The sequence below is a fragment of the Cheilinus undulatus genome, linkage group 19 (genome assembly GCF_018320785.1).
Source record: "Cheilinus undulatus linkage group 19, ASM1832078v1, whole genome shotgun sequence".
NCBI lineage: Eukaryota > Metazoa > Chordata > Actinopteri > Labriformes > Labridae > Cheilinus > Cheilinus undulatus.
This window is the reverse complement of record NC_054883.1, coordinates 36043324-36059595: the sequence shown is the minus strand read 5'-3', so window position 1 is coordinate 36059595 and position 16272 is coordinate 36043324. Positions and strand designations below refer to the sequence as shown.

Below are 16272 nucleotides of genomic sequence, written 5' to 3'. Positions count from 1 at the left end.
AGAAAAAGTTACAATCCTGGATCTGCATTTGGTCCGCCCTGATTTTACTCGTCAGTATGAGAACTCCAGACCATAGTATGGGGCCATAAATGACGAGTTTTTTCTTGTGTCATAAATGTTTAAGTGGTACAGTGAATGGTGACATTAAACCACCACTGTGACAGAGTTATAGACAGCTGGAGCAGAGGCAGGGATAAAACGTATCTCCCTGTGGGCTGAAAATGTATCATGAAGGTGGGGTATCAGTAGCAGAAGGGATAACCCCCCTCGGCAAATCGCACCCTGCAAACCGCTTCGACATCAACGCGGTGTGTTTGGAGGCGGGGCTAGCTCCCTTTTGAGTGCGGCTCAGCACGGCCTGGCTTGGCCAAACTGGTGTTGGAATCAGCACGGCTTGGTTAGGCTTGGTGTGACCAAAAGTCATAGTGGAAAAGCCCCATATAGGGTGTTATCCAGATGGATAAAAAAAAAAAAAAGTCATGCAAATCCCATGCAACTGATAAACAAAAAACAGTTACTGATTTTAGCAGAAATTATTTACTAACAGATCATCCTTTTACTAAAAACAGTTTTCCCCAAATCAAGTGTGCAAACCTGCAAGTTAACAGTATGGTAGTTGAACTAACTGTCCCCCTCTACTGGTCAGTTCTGTAATTGATATCAAAGACAAGTTTTGCTCACCTTCTAGTTTTCCAACAAATCCCTTAAACCTGTGATTATGACTAATGAGAGAGAAAAGCTATTAAAACATTTTGCACCCACCCTAGTCTGTGTTAAAGATAAAGCCTAAACATTCAAGCCCAACCATAACTGCGCCCTTGCATGTTCTCTTCAAACTCATCAATTGTACTCATAGGCCCAAGCATGATCTAAAGCTTTTTTTTTTTTTTTTTTTCAAAAGTGAAGGTAAATCTTAAACTACGAGTCTGAGTTGTTTTGCAGACAGACTTCTGTTCAGATGAGCACAACATAGAAGCATGTTTTCATGTGGCAATATTCATTTTTTTAAATTTATTTATTTTTGGCCTTTTTTGATAAGACAGTGGATAGAGTCAGAAACAGGGAAGAGAGCAGGGAGAGACATGAAGGAAATAGTGCCACAGGCTGGATTCGAACCCAGATCGCCTGTGTACATGGCGCACGCCTTAACCACTCAACTACCGACATGTTTGCAATATACATTTTATATGGCAAAAAGGCAATGAGAATGAGGAGCAGACGCACAGACCTCACTGTGCACTGAACACATGAGGTACTCTATACAGTGAACTTAACAGAGACCATAGTGTGCATTACTCTTCACTCACTCAGTTTAAATTTTGGCAGCTATTTTTACTTTTAGTCTTAGTTTTAGTCTTAAGATCAAATGTATTTTAGTTTTAGTCACATTTTAATCATTTCTATCCTTTTTAGTTTTGTCTAGTTTTAGTTGAAGAAAACTCGGAAAAATTTTAGTCTAGTTCTAGTCCATATAAAGTCCTCACATTTTAGTCTTTATTTTTAGTCCAAGCATTTATTCTCTTGCCTAACTCTGGTACCAAATCATGGTAGTGATTTCTATGCACTCTGCAAAACCTGGGGTCCCTGCTTTCTAGAGCTGAGAGGCAGACTAGCTACAGCTGCGTTGTTTTTTGACAGATTGGAGAAATATCATGGATTTTGAATGTCCGACAAAATCTACATTACATTTTAGTCTAGTTTTAGTCATCTTGATGAAAAATATACTTAGTTTTTTGTCAGTTTTAGTCATCAAAGATCTGTTTTTGTTAGTCTTAGTCTAATTTTTGCCATGGAAATAAAGGCTGTCGACAAACATTTTTAGTCATGGTTTTAGTCGACAAAATTAACACTGCACTCACTTTGTTGGCATTTAGAAGAGAAAATGAACTGAAATTTCTCCTTTATCAGTAATCTTGTACCGCACTTCCTCTCATGCTCCCCTGCTTAAGTCAAGAAATGTGACCAGGACTGAGTAGCGTGGCTCTAGTCGTGATTTGTGCAATGGGTCTGCTCCTTGGGAAGTTGTTCTGGAGTTATAACAAAGCAAAAAAAAAAAAAAAAAAAAAAAAACCTCAAGTAACTCCATGTCTGACCTAGCTTCAGGCCATGTTAGGGCAGTAAACCTCTAGTTGCTATGTGTCCCAACACTTTCAGAGTAATGTAGTCAAATACATGATGGATGATGAATGCTCAATAGTGTGGGATGCATGTGTGACGGTGCCTGCAGTATTTGCAGTCATGACTTGGTGGTCACATGGGCATATAGTATGCAGTCCACCTTTTGGTTGAAAAACAGGCATCAAAAATACATTTTATACATCAGATTTTACATTCATCAACATCATCCATCCTGCTGAACTTTTGCAGTGGTACTACTCTCACCATGACCTTTAAGCCTGCCTGACCCAGAATCGAATAAAGCATGCCTTTCAGTGTGTGTGCAAACACCAGTCAAGTCAAAAACAGTCTGAAAATTGACTTTATAAGATGTTTTTTTCTCACGTTGGAGTGTGCCATGAGCAATTTTAGCTCTGTGCCGCTCCAGACGATGTCTGATTGAGCGATGAACAGCTGTGGGTCAGAGGAACGGATATCAACGCTGACCCACAAAACATTATCTGATGGGCTCGCATCTTAACACTTCATCTGAGTGAAATAAAGACACAACAGCTGATTGACGGTTTGGCAGACTGGGCCTGCACCCAGTGGCCGAGAGCTGCTTTCCTGACAGTCTTACAAACAAAAGCTGGTATGTGTAACCTCTTTAGATTTGCAGAAATAAGTAAATAGATTGGGACCTATTCCTCTTGAAAGGTGTTTTGACCTGGTGAAGTACTCTGTCACCTTGTTTTAAATCACACCACTTCTGCCTAACCCCTCACTCTTCTTTATTTTTCATTTATTTATCTACTTATTTATTTATTTATTTGACTGACTATCTTTGGGATGGATGGCTGTAGTTATTTCTTGCCAATCTTCCAGTCTTCCTGCTGTTATTGACACCATTATTGAATTCAGAGCTGAGCTGTGATTTCCTTCCCAAGGCTTAATAAAAGTGCATCTATTTATGCAGTTATCACTGATGCATTATTCCAACTGTCACAAATATCACAGTCACTGCAAGAGAACAAGAGTGTCCATATGTGTCTGTATTTATAGGCCCTCTATCAACAGCCATATCTGAAGTAAAAGATATTACTTTATATTCTTCTTTTCAGTCTTTGCAGTTCCACAGCCCGCTCTCCCGCCCATCTACAGAGCATGCCAGAAGCACCTCTCTCCTCTGCTTCGCTTGAGACACACTACAGGTGTATTTTCAGCCAAGGCCGCCGCCATCGCATCAATCCTCATAGACCAGACTGACCAAAACAGGGACGAAAATGTGCAAGTATCTGGTGCACATACTCCTGACTGTAGATCTCATCACTGTGTCAACATAATATCCCATGTTGCAGCTCTTCTCTTTTTCTGCATCTTCCCTCTGGCATCTCTCTTCATGCATCTACCTCCTTTATTTCTCTGCATCCCTCTATTCATGATCCTGCATTGCCCTTTTCTGTCCATCTGCATGTTCTTCTTCTCTTTCTATTCTACCTATTATCTCTCTCTCTTCATCTTTAATGTTTCTGCATCTCCCCTTTCTCTTTTTCTGCACATTTCTCTTCTCTTTCTGCATCTCCCTATTTTCTCTTTCTGCAACTCCCCTCTGGCTTCTCTTTTCATGCATCTAGATCCTATATTTCCCTGCATCCTCCTCTTCCATGTTCCTGAATCTCCCTTTTCTCTCTTGTTGCATTTCAGTCTTCTGTTTGCCTGTATCTGCTACTTTGCTTGTCTGCATCTCCCCACTATCTTTCTCTGCACCTGCCTCTCCCATGTTCCTGCACCTCCCTCTTCTCTGTCCGCATTTCTGGCTTCTCTCTTCATGCACCTACCTTCTTTATTTCCCTGCATCCCTCTTTTCCATGTTCCTGCATTGCCTTTTTCCCTCTTTCTGCATCTTCCTCTTCTCTTTCTGCATATCACACTTCTTTTTTTGTCTGTATTGGCTACTTTCTGCATCCCTCTACTATTATTCTCCTCACCTCCCTCCTCTATGTTCCTTCGCCTCCCTCTTCTCTCTTCATGCATCTACCTCCTTTATTTCTCTGCATCCTCCTCTTGCATGTTCATGCACTTACCTTTTCTCTCATTCTGTATCTCACTCTTCTATTTGCTTGTATCTGCTACTTTGATTGTCTGCATTTCCCTACAGCATTTCTCTGCACCTGCCTCTTTCACATTCCTGCACCTCCCCTTCTTTCTGTCTGCATTTCTGGCTTCTCTCTTCATGCATCTACCTCCTTTATTTCTCTGTATCCCTCTTTTCCATGTTCCTGCATTGCCCTTTTCTCTCTTTCTGCATGTTCCTCTTTTCTTTCTGAATCTCTGCCTTCTCTTTTCCTCATCACCCTGTTTCCCTTCAAAACACCGACAGATTTTCAGCCGATGGCTGTCTGTCATAAGTGTAGTTCTGCTCTAGCTTTCTGCCTGGTGAGGAGGGCAGAATCTTTTTACTGTAAAGCTTCATTAAATGTTGCAGGTCTGACAAATCATCCAACATTTCCTGAGAAACATAGGCCGCTGCTGTGATAGAACATGGATACTCAAAACTACAGGAATAAAGAATTTCTCTCACTTTAGAAATGATTAGAATTACAGGTAACATAGGGGTAGTAGTTTTTTACTTATTTTTACAACTTTTAGTGATTCTAGTTGATATCTCTAGCGATTGATGCTGTCACAACTTTTACTCATTAACAGATTTACTCTTTAAAAAGTCTTGCTGATTTTTACTGAAGATGCTCATTAGTAAGGGACTCTTGATTTATTAATCACAAAGTTTAGAGATATATTTTTCACCCTCATGAAATCCATTAGCAATAAACAGTTTTTGCAGACAAATCAGCTAACATCATCTAATTGGTGTGTTGGTAACTGTTTTCTTGAAGTAGAACCGTTAGTTTAATAAGATCAGCAGCTCTCACATACATAGAAAAATCTTCTTCAGCTTGTTTAATGTTCAGAAAAACTCACATCACAGTGGAAGAAACCTGCTTATAGCCGTATTCAACATCAGAAACTGAATCCAAGACATCCCGCCGTGTTTGGCTTACCGTTTTCAGAGTCAACAGAGAAATAAGGCTGTCCCTGCAGGATGCTGTATACAAGTTTGGCGCTGTTCCCGTACGTTTGATCATCGGCGTCAGTGGCAGTTACAGTAGCAACAGATGTACCTAAAAAAAGAGCAAACAAAGTCAAGTTCAATGCCAAAAACAGCGACTTACAAAGATACCATCAAGTGACTGACTCCACTTATTTTTATTTGCTGTTCATTTGCAGAGAAAGTGCTGTAAATCTGACAGATCTTTACAGCAGTGTAATGAGTCACGCTGACTTTTCCCGATCTTTACGTCAAACAAAAGGGATCTGCTGAAAATCAAACAGTTGGTGCCACATGGGCTGAAATGTCTGACTGGAATCAATCAGGAATGTAACATTTGAAGTCCTCCCTTTAAAATGAGAGCATGCTATAGGTGCTGCAGCCTCTCTGAATTATTAACAAAAAATGGAGCAGGCTGAGCGCACTATTGCGGAGTCTCTTTTGGCACATTAGTGAAAATTATAGCTTTGATTAAAGCCTCTGCTAGTGGATTGATGTCTTAAATATCAGTGAAAGGCTCGACGTCATCAAGATATTGAGTGAGGATATCAGCCTCCACTAGAAAGATATTAGAGGCTGTATGAAGCATTAAATATTTACCACAGCCTGCACACAAAGTTTCTGATGTCTGTACAGCTGTCTAAATACATGGACCCAGTGTAATGGAATATTATCAGCCAATTCAGCATACAGACTTTATCTATGCGCAAACATTACATTTAAGGAAAAGAGTGCAAGAACAGAAAGAATTAGACTATTTTTCTAATTGGTTGATGAGTCTTAAAGGGGACATATTATGCAAAAATCACTTTTTTAGGCTTTTCTAACAAAAATGTGTGCCCCTGGCCTGTCTACAATCCCTTCAAGTACCAGAAAATTCTTTTTCCTCCCCCCTCTCTTTCTCCACCTTTCAGAAAAGGAAACAAACAAGGTGTTCACAGATTTTCCCCTCATGATGTCATGTGGGGAGTTAGCCCCGCCCCCAGGTTTGGTTGGCCCTCTCCGTTAGGAAGAAAGTTCTGCCCTCCTCTCCTGATCCTTCTCTCAGCTTGGAGCTGAGAAAAGGATCAGGAGAGCCACATCCAATAAGCCGAATCCATTTCCTGAGGGGACGGAGTTAGACAGCTCAGCAACATTTAAAGCCACAGACACAGAAACAGAGGGGTTTTTAGACATGCAAAAATCCAATACTGGAGTGTTTTTGCAGCAACAGACTTCACAGGCATGTTTTGGGGACCTCTGAGACTGATATCAGCTTGTCTGAAAAGGGTAAAATATGTCCCCTTTAAAATGACAAAGCAATGCTTGTAATTTCCAAAAACAGTAGTCACAACTCTTTAATGAAATCAAATGTTGGGAGAATTAAAAACTTTTAACGAACAAAATGCCAAAACCATTAAATATTCACTTTAAAGAGGCTAGAGACAACATTTTTGACATTTTCTCTTACATTTTACCCAAAAACAGTGGCAGCTAGAATTATCCGGGCCCCTAAAAAACTCAGTGAATGCCCCCTTGATGATGTCAATACATATGTGTTGGAACAGTTTTTTGTGTCATCACTTTTTAACCCCTTTCAAACATATTTCAGCCAATTTTTGCCACTTCTTTTCACCACTTTTGCCCATTTCTACCTTTTTTAGTCATTTCTTGTGAACCCTTCAAAAAGTTTGAAACTAAACTAAGTTTTAAACTAATTTTAAACTATCTAGTTTTAAAGAAGTAGTGAACACTTAAACATTTTTTAGCTGAACACTGAAGTATCTGATTGAACTATGATAAAACACAACAGTGATGGTGTTATTTCTGACATTTGCCCCAAACTGATAAAAATCTGCATTAAGCGACTCTTTAGCTCAAATTAGCTCAAACGGACATGTGCTTTGAAAAATCTTTTCTGAAAAGGCGGACCTTATGTGATGTATAAACGCTCGGTAGGTTTCTACCTCACAAACTCTAAAAGGTAGAATGTTACCTCCTCTAACCAACTTTACCATTCAGAGACCACTCCCATCCTCTCCTGCACCTGTGCTGCTTCAACTCTGCAGAGCTTCAGCTTTAGTAACGCCGGTGCTGGAGTCAATGGGCCAAACAGGTAATGCTCAGGACCACCACGGTCCATCACCAAACTACAGCCTGCTTCAGGGGACTCTAGAGGTGGAGGATTTTCCCCTCCAAAGATCGCTCTGAGGCAGCAGTGCTGTGGGACTCTGTGTCACTTTCTGGGAGGGGACGTCACTTTCACTCCCGCCTCATCTGGAAAACCCCGTCCTTTTCCCCTCCCATCCTCTTAGCACCAAACTGCTCACTTTCTGTGCATTTTTTTTACTGAAGTGGGTTAGCTTTGAGCTGGGGTTCACCTATAATTTAAATTTAGTGAACCCAGTTGTCACCACTGTTTCTTCTTTTTTTTTGCCACTTTCCACCTGTTGTTGTCTCTCTTGACCAATTTTTACCACTGTTAACCCCTTTTCACAACTCTCTTTGCCCATTTTGCCACTTTTTAAGAACTAAGAATTTTTTAAGAACTTAAATGATTTCTTCAACTACTAAAATCCCATTTACCACCTTTTTCACCCATTTGAGCTATTCTTAACCCATTTCATGCTGTTTTAGGAAAAGGGGGTTACATTTTTTATGGACTATGGCATGATAACATTAAAAATATGCGTTGCTTTATTAAGGGTGGTTATTATTCAGATAAAAAGATGTGGTTATTACAGCTTGACTTTATAATAGACCTTGGTTTTCTGACTTCTATGGGCCCCCAGTTTGGCTGGCCCCCTGAAAGCTCTCCCCTTTAGCCCCCATGCTGGACAGCCTTAGCTACAGGTGATTAAAATCAAGCAGCCTGTATGCAGTCTCCATTTGTAAACACTTGTCATACAAAATTATTAATTCTGAAGAGCTCAGTGACTTCAGTGATGGATGTCACTTTTTCATTAAGACTGTTGGTGAAATTGCAACCCTGCTGGATATTCCACAGTCAACTGCAATTGAAAGTGGAAGCATTTAGGAACATCGGCAACTCAGCCGTGAAGTGTGAGACCACATAAAATCACAAAGGGAGAAGAATGACTGCAAAGGCGCATGGTGCTTTAAAGTTACCACTGCTCTGCTGATTCCATAGCTGGAGAGTTCTGAACTTCCATGTAAGCATAGAAACTGCAGTGGGAGCTTCATGAATGGGTTTCCATGGCCGAGCAGCTGCATGCAAGCCTCACATCACTAAGTCTAATGTCAATGTCGGATGGAATGGTGTGAAGCGCATTGATACTGACATGACTGTGCACGACTGCACAAAGCAAGGGCCATAAAGACATGGTTTAATGAGTTTGGAGTGGAAGAACTAGACTTGGCCACACAGAGCCCTGACCTCAACCCTATCAGGCATGACCTGGAATGGAGATTGCGAGCCAGGCCTTCTCATCCAACACCAGTGCCTGACCTCATAAATGCTCTACAGAATGAATGGGCACAAATTCCCACAGAGCTACTCTAAAATCTTTTGGCAAGCCTTCCATGTAGAGTGGAGCTGATTAAAGCTGCAAAAGGGAAGGCAGCCCCATATGAAGTACATGTATTTGAATGTCAATGTCGTTTCAGTCTCGGTTGGTAGTCAGGCAGACAAATACTTGTTTCCATGTAGTGAATAGTATTATGTTTGTTTCCACAGGTGGTTGCCTCATTGGGATCAATCAGTTCAGTGTGAATTCCAGTCTGAACTAAATTCAGGACCTAAATTGGTACTTTTCAAAGAAATCTACCTCTCCTTCAGCTCTGAAGTACTCACCGACCCCCTTTTGTCATGACTGCTTGTCTTCTCAACAATTCTGCCAGTGTAATAAGCCAGGCTAGCTGAGTGACAGCTGCAAGCTGAGTTTGATTGACATATGAACAGTCAAATCATTACACTGAACAATTCCTGTGGCGTGTTACTGAAGTTTTTTTCTGTTGGTTAAAACAGTTCCTGATAAAGCCAATACACAATGTCATTGTATTTATCATCATAACTATCATAATTGTAATAATTTTTATTCAATTCAAGCTAATATGTACATATATTCATATATAAGCCATAAGATGTGACAAATTGTTTAAAATGTTGCACATTGTAATGTTGTTTATTGTCATTATCATTTGCTTTGGCAACAACATTTGTTATTCATGTCAACAAAGCATCTTGAACTCTAAAAATCGCATCAGCATCCAAAAAATGGCAGATCGTCCCAGCTCTATGTCATAGCATCTCTACAGTCTGGGCTGAATGAAGTGCACACAAATGATCAACAAATGAAGGGGGTGTGTCACGATATCTGTCAATCATTTTAAGCCACAAGAGTAAATGGAAGAGCACGCTACAGAGCATTACTTCGTGGCTCATTCAGGATCCCCCTGCTCTTCCACAAACCTATGTGGAAAGCATTAAAGCAGGAACAGTTGTCTTTCCTGTGCCAACAAGGAAAAAACAAAAGAATAAAAAAAATAAGGAAGGAGCTGGGGTGGAGGAAAGCTGTCAATAGCGTACTAGGAGCGAATGAGCTGGCGGTCAGCTGATGAGGGTTTGTGTTGGATCAGTTAAGCTCAGTTATATTGCGACCGATGCTATATGTTTACAACTCCGAAAAGTTGATCTTTATTGATGCCTATTGAAAGATAAATATATTTTCATGTATTTTTGCAATGTCATTCTATGGATGTCTTACTTTTTTCTGACTTCTTTTGCCGGAGCAAGAGGGGGGAAATCCTACTAAAGCAGGAGTGTCAAACTTGATCACAGAGGGGCCAGATTCTGAATTAAGGTCTAACCTAAGGGCCTAACAGCATCCACATTTAACCAAACTGTTAACCTCATTTTCACCAGTGATAAATTATGGGGGAAAAAACTAGCACTGATGCTAAATAATTTTGAGATTTAAAAAGTCAAAATGATTCGTTAAAAGCCTCAAAACACAAAATTAGAAGTCAAAATAATGCTTTTAAAAGGCAAAAAATAATAATATGACTTAAAATTTAAAATGGTGAAACTAAAAGGTCAAAATATGAGATAAAGGTTGAAATAATAAATTAAAGGTTCAAATAATTAGATAAAAAGTCCATATTATGAATTGAAAAGATCAAAATATGAGATAAAAGTGAAAAGAATACATTGAAAAAGTCAAATATGTGATAAAAAGTCAAAATTATAATTTGAAAAAGGAAAAAATTATTAGAGAGTCAAAATTATAAATTGAAAAGCTCATAATATGAGATAAACAGTGAAAATAACACATTGAAAGTTATCAAAATATGAAATTAAAGTCCAAATAATAGATTGAAGTCAAAATTGTGCAATGCAAATTTGAAAAAAAAAAAAAAAGAAATGAAAACAAGTTTGTTTATTTTCTCACATTTCTTTTTCTCTATTTTTTCATTCCTTATTTTTTCACATATTTATGACTTAGGGATATTTGATATCATCAAGGTTAATTTCACAATTTTATTTCTGGAGGAAATCTGCAGACCTTATATTTTAGGGCCAGTTATGATAAGAATAGTATATGATCTTGCGGGCCGGATGTAATTGTACCACAGGCCGGAGATGGCCCCCAGGCCTTGAGTTTGACACCCCTGTACTAAAGCAAATGGGACATGGTCACTATCTTAATAGAATTAATTTATAGAATTTGCCTGTTTTAATTTCCAGAAGGGATTAAATCAATCTGTTTTGAAAACAGTTTTTTTTTTTCCTTCAGAGTTTTACATTTTTATTCAGACAGGACAGATGTTAAATTTGAAAGGAGAGAGGAAGCAGGGAGTGACATGCAGTGTACTCTCCTTAAAGACAACAGCCTCTGCATATGGGGTGCACAGACACAATCTCTGCACTATTCTGGTGTCCAAGTGACAGTCAGATTTGGCAAAAAGTAACCACTTCCCTTAAATTATCTTCAGAAATCCATTTAAAGAGAATCAGTTCCTCCCATTCCGGATACAGATCCTCCAGTGTATGCCAAATGTTATTTGTCTGTTAAATATCCTTAAACATTAATGAAATTGATAAAGATTTCAGCTCTTGCAGAGCCCAGTTCCTCTCAGATCCTCTGTCATTGACTCACTCCCATATTAAGTCCTAGATAATCCACCCAAGCGTTTCAATAACGCCACACTGCAAATACTGTCCTTGGCATTCAGGAGACCTCTGCCGTGTCCTGTTTGGGTCCGACTGTCTCCATGCATACTAATGAACCCTTGAACATCTGTCCCACTTAGTCCCTAGCACTGATAGCATAAAAGGGAGCTGCTGATTTTTCATGGCTGGCTGGCTTGATTAACCAGCGTGTTCAGTCTGAACATATAAGGCACTTTATTAGTCTGGAGACGAGCAGCAGTGACCCTGACCCACCTTTAGCCAGCGTGCATGCGGCTCAGAAATCTAAGAGCAGTGCATTATGAATCACAAACAGGCCATTGTTATTTGTCAATTGGCTTTTGATTCACCCTTGATTGCTCCTGTGTATTAATTTGCGGTTGCATAATTGAGGATTGATTTCAAGTTGCATGCATTATTTTTTTATAAGCTTTGTTTATATTCATGCCAATTGGTTTATTTATATTACTTGAATGGAATGGAGTGGAGGGCAATGAAGCAAATCCTTAATTGGAAAGACTGCCACAATTTAAACTTTCAATATTTTCCACTGCCTATTAAAAAATGGCAAATGGCATTACTTGTTATGCATGCTCAATGAGCCTGACCAAACAACTAAGGATTACAAAACACAGCTCTGAATGCTGCATCAGGGAGGCCAAATCCGGCTTGTTCAGTCATGTAAGGCAGAGAAGAGCAGTGAAATTGCATGCAGAGCTTACATAGAAACATTTTGGGCATGCTTGCTGAAAAAAGGCCATATATGTCTAACATTAATAAAACACTGGCTAGTTAAGTCACCACCAAGACAGCCCTCTTATAGCAGTTGTTGCTGGGCTGCTTCTGGCAAGTTTCTTTAAAGTTTAAGTTTCTTTCTTTAACATGAAGTAAAAGGGGTTTGAGGTATCTGAAAAGGCAAATCAAGATACCCACAGGCGTATTTTTTGTAATAGACCAGGGGTTCTCAGCTTTTTCAGCCAGAGACCCCCAAAATAAAAGTGCCAGAAACCGGGGACCTCCATTGTACCTTAAGGTGGTCGAACACAGCCATGCACAATCAAGAACAGACATTATAATACTCTCTCTACTGTTTAATGCTGCAGGTCCTGATGATTTACTCTGAATTTGGGAAATCTGATTTTGACTTATATGCTCCTAAAATGTGGAACAATTTACAGGAAACTCTCAAGATTGGCATTTTAGTTTCTCTTGGGCAATTTAAGGAAATGCTCTCAAATTACTTCACTTCAGTATGTGATTGTTTTAAGTGAGCATTATTCTTCTTTTTGTTTGTTTTTTCCTTTTTTTGTGTCTGATTGTATCTCGACATCATTGTAAATGAAGGAACCCTAATGGTTTTGGAGACTTAAATAAAGGTTAAATGAAATGAAATAAATGCAAAAGTTCAGCTGTGATAACCATATTTTATATTTAACCTGAATAATAACAACTCTTTTCAAATTATTTTTTATTCTTTTTTGCCATAGTAAATAGCCTTCTTAAAAATGTAAATTGTTTTTCTTAAAAAAAGAATTAAAATGGGTTAAAAATGACAATTTTGGAGGGAAAAGTGGTAAAATGGCATTTTGAAAGTGGCTGAAATGGGTTTAAAGTAGCAAAAATGGGTTAACTGAGGCAAAAAAGGGCATTACAAATGGTGAAGTGGTTAAAATGGGCAAAAATAGGTGTAAAAAGGGGTAAAAAGTGGTTAACCCTTTAATTCCTGAGTTTCTGGACCCTCTTTCTTATTTTGACCATAAAAGGCACAGACAATGTCCTGTGGGTTAGTGCTTTTTTTCACAATACTTAAAACTTTAATATATGGCAGTTGTTTACATTTTACTGCATGCTAAGAGTGTTTTAACAGTTGAAAATGAAGAAATATAAAAAGGGGGGAACTTTATGCAAGATTTTTAGCAAGAAAAGGTAAAATTACAGTAATTACCACATGATGGCATTTTCATGACATTTTTCCAATAACACAAACAGTCGAGTAATTATGGTAATGCAAAGTGTGCTTCAACAGTGCATCATCAGCACACATTTGGTTTTAAAGGGTTAATAGAGGCAATAATGGGCCAACAGAGGTAAAAATAGGAAGGAAGTTGCAAAAATTGGTTTAGAAGAGGCAAAAACAAGCAGAAGAGGGTGGTAGAAAGGGTTTTAAAGGTTACATATTCTACCCTTTAAGACAAGTTTATATTGGTCTCAGAGGTCCCAAAACATGCCTGTGAGGTTTGTTGCTGAAAAAACACTCCAGTATTGGATTTTGGCATGTTTTAAAACCCCTCTGTTTCAGCCCTGCTCAGAACAAGCTGTTTCTGTGTCTGTGCCTTTAAATGTTACTAAGCTGTCTGACTCAGCCCCTTCAGAAAATGGATGTGGGAAAAGGATGTGATTCTCCTGAACCTTTAATGGACAAAAATGTGTTAAATTGGCTAGATTTGGAGGAAGTAAAACGTGTTCAAATTTGGCACAATTAGTTTAAAGTGGCCAGTGTGTAATTTCAAAAATACTCCTAAGGTATCTGGAGACCCCTTCTCAGTGTCTCGCAACCCCCATGTTGAGAACCACAGCTCTAGACAAATGCACTGGCCTTCAACCCATCAGCTATTACATAGTCTCATTTATGCTCTACATTTGAAGCATACATATACAGGTATAAATAAAGTTTTCTCTGCATGCTCAATGATCACATCTCTTCACATTCTCTCAAAGCGTATGCACCTTCACACTGGGTGCATGTCCACTCTGGCTTGCACTGTAACAGCTTTCAGAACAGGCGCCTGTAGCTCCTTACTGTCACAGTCCTATTTTTCTATATATCTCACTCAATCCCTCTATGAGTGACTCAAATCAATGCATGATCTAACTAAGCTGTGGAAATTCAGGATAAAAGCATTCTGTCTCCCCAGAACTGCTAGACTTTGTTTTAAGTAGTGTAAGCATACCACATTTATATTCTTGTGGAAACAGAAAGCTTCAGCAGCAGTTGAAATTTACAGAACTACTATGTAATAAAACAAGGCAAGATGGCTCCCCTTATTTTAACTTTCCTGTCTACTTTGTTAAAGCAATATGAGTGGCTTACAGAAAAAATAGCATGTGATCCTCAAGATCTGCATCTTTTAACCCCTATTTTTCTATCAAGGTATCTTTAAAATTTTGAAAAATTCTAGTCACTGTAGCAGATAAAATGTGTTTATATATATATATATATTAAAAAAAAAAAAAAAACATTTAGCATCTCTATGACTGCAATGTATCTATTTCTATTATGTATTCAAGAAAAGCTACTAAAATGCATATCCAAGGTTTAATTTAAAGCATTTTGAAGGCACCCATGGTGATGCCAAAAGACAACCCAGTTGACAAAGGCTGCTCTGGTTGTGAGATGTGGTGCTCATGGGCAGTCTTAAAGCCCTGCCTTGTTAACATGCATGCCAAAATAAAAATCAAGCCGTGACACAGGTGAGACACAGCCTCCATGTACCCAGTCTGACAGGTTGGAGCAAAAATCGGGTGATGTGGTTGGGGTGCGGGGTTGACAAAGGGTCAGTATAGGAAAGCAAACTCGAACTTACCAACTTCCGACATCTCAGGGACGCTGGCGAAGTAAATCTCCTTTGCAAACTTTGGTGCATTGTCATTAATATCGTGAATTTTGATGTTGAACTCGGTGTCCGGCTCTAGCTCAGCGTTAGTATTCCTATCCAACACCTTTGCATGGAGTGTGTACATCGCTTTCTCCTCTCTGTCCAGCCTCTTGGTGGCATGAATATCTCCAGACTTCTCATCGATCAGGAAGAGGGTGCCTGCCCCGTCTCCAGTCAGAACGTACTTCACGTTTCCTTCACCTTTGTCCATATTTGAGTGCAACTGAAATCAAGAGAGAGATCATTCATATGGAGCCATCTTTCACAAACAGAGTGATACAGATAAAACAGGACATAGCTGTAAATCAACCAAAGATAAAAGTAAAGGTGGTTATAGAGAGGTATCAGGATTATTCACAGGGAAGAATCACCTTGAGCATAAAAACAAATCAATGCCTCCCTTGTTACTCATATCAATACCATTTGCAATACTGGATAATATTTTTAGACTGTGGCTCAACATTTTGTCCTAAATAAATAAGAATGTGCAGCCATGGGCCTCCCAGTATAGTGGGTAGCAGGAGTGTATCGCCAAGGTTACTTTCCTTTATGCATTACTAGGAAGAAATGTGCTATCTGGAAATATTTCCTCTTTACACTGACAGTTTCCTCTCTTTCTGCCCCTTTTTTAAAAAAATTAAAGAATCAGCACAAAAGTTTGTGAAATTTTAAACCCTTGTCCATCCTACAGAAAGTTTAGGGGTCCTATTTTGTGAGGTGCATTATCTAAAGCATGAGGAGTGAAGTAATTTAAGACATGCACAAATAATTTGTGCAAATTGCGCAGCACACAGCAGAGCCCAGAGAGTAAAGAGGTTGAATGTAGTTGCCTGATTAAACATAGGTGTGCTTTGGGGGTAAAATGAAAAAACTAACCAGAGCATCATTTGTCATTTACTTGAAGACATGCAAAACAGGATGTACCTGAGCACTCCACATTTGTCTTCATGCTAGAATTGCTTTGCTCCAATGAGTATTTTGTCTCTCAGTGTAGATAGCATATGCAAATTTTAGACCCCACCCCAGACATAGGTACTGAACCAAAGATTGTCATGCAGGAATAATTGTGACTTTTGATAAAATACTAGTTCATATCAAATGCTATGAAATGGGGATCACCTGAGTGCAGTGAATGTGTCTCAGGTGATTGTAGTATAAAAACACCTGTGTCTGGAAGGTCCAGTCACTGGTTAATCAGTATTCCTGGCTACCATTACACCATGAAGACATCAAAACACTCCAGGCAACTCAGAGAAAGTGTTATTGAATAATCTAAGCCAGGG

The 16272-nt window shown here is 39.1% G+C and overlaps 1 protein-coding gene across 1 annotated transcript in view; it reads right to left on the bottom strand.

Moving 5' to 3' along the window:
* The window catches only part of cdh10a (cadherin 10, type 2a (T2-cadherin)), a 92089-nt gene that overhangs the window by 36687 nt on the left and 39130 nt on the right, over window positions 1–16272 (bottom strand). The window contains exons 3-4 of the mRNA XM_041814077.1: window positions 14918–15212; window positions 5157–5276 (exon numbers count right to left, since the gene is read on the bottom strand). Coding sequence (XP_041670011.1) covers window positions 5157–5276; window positions 14918–15212 — 415 coding nt within the window. The remainder of the gene's footprint in view (window positions 1–5156; window positions 5277–14917; window positions 15213–16272) is intronic.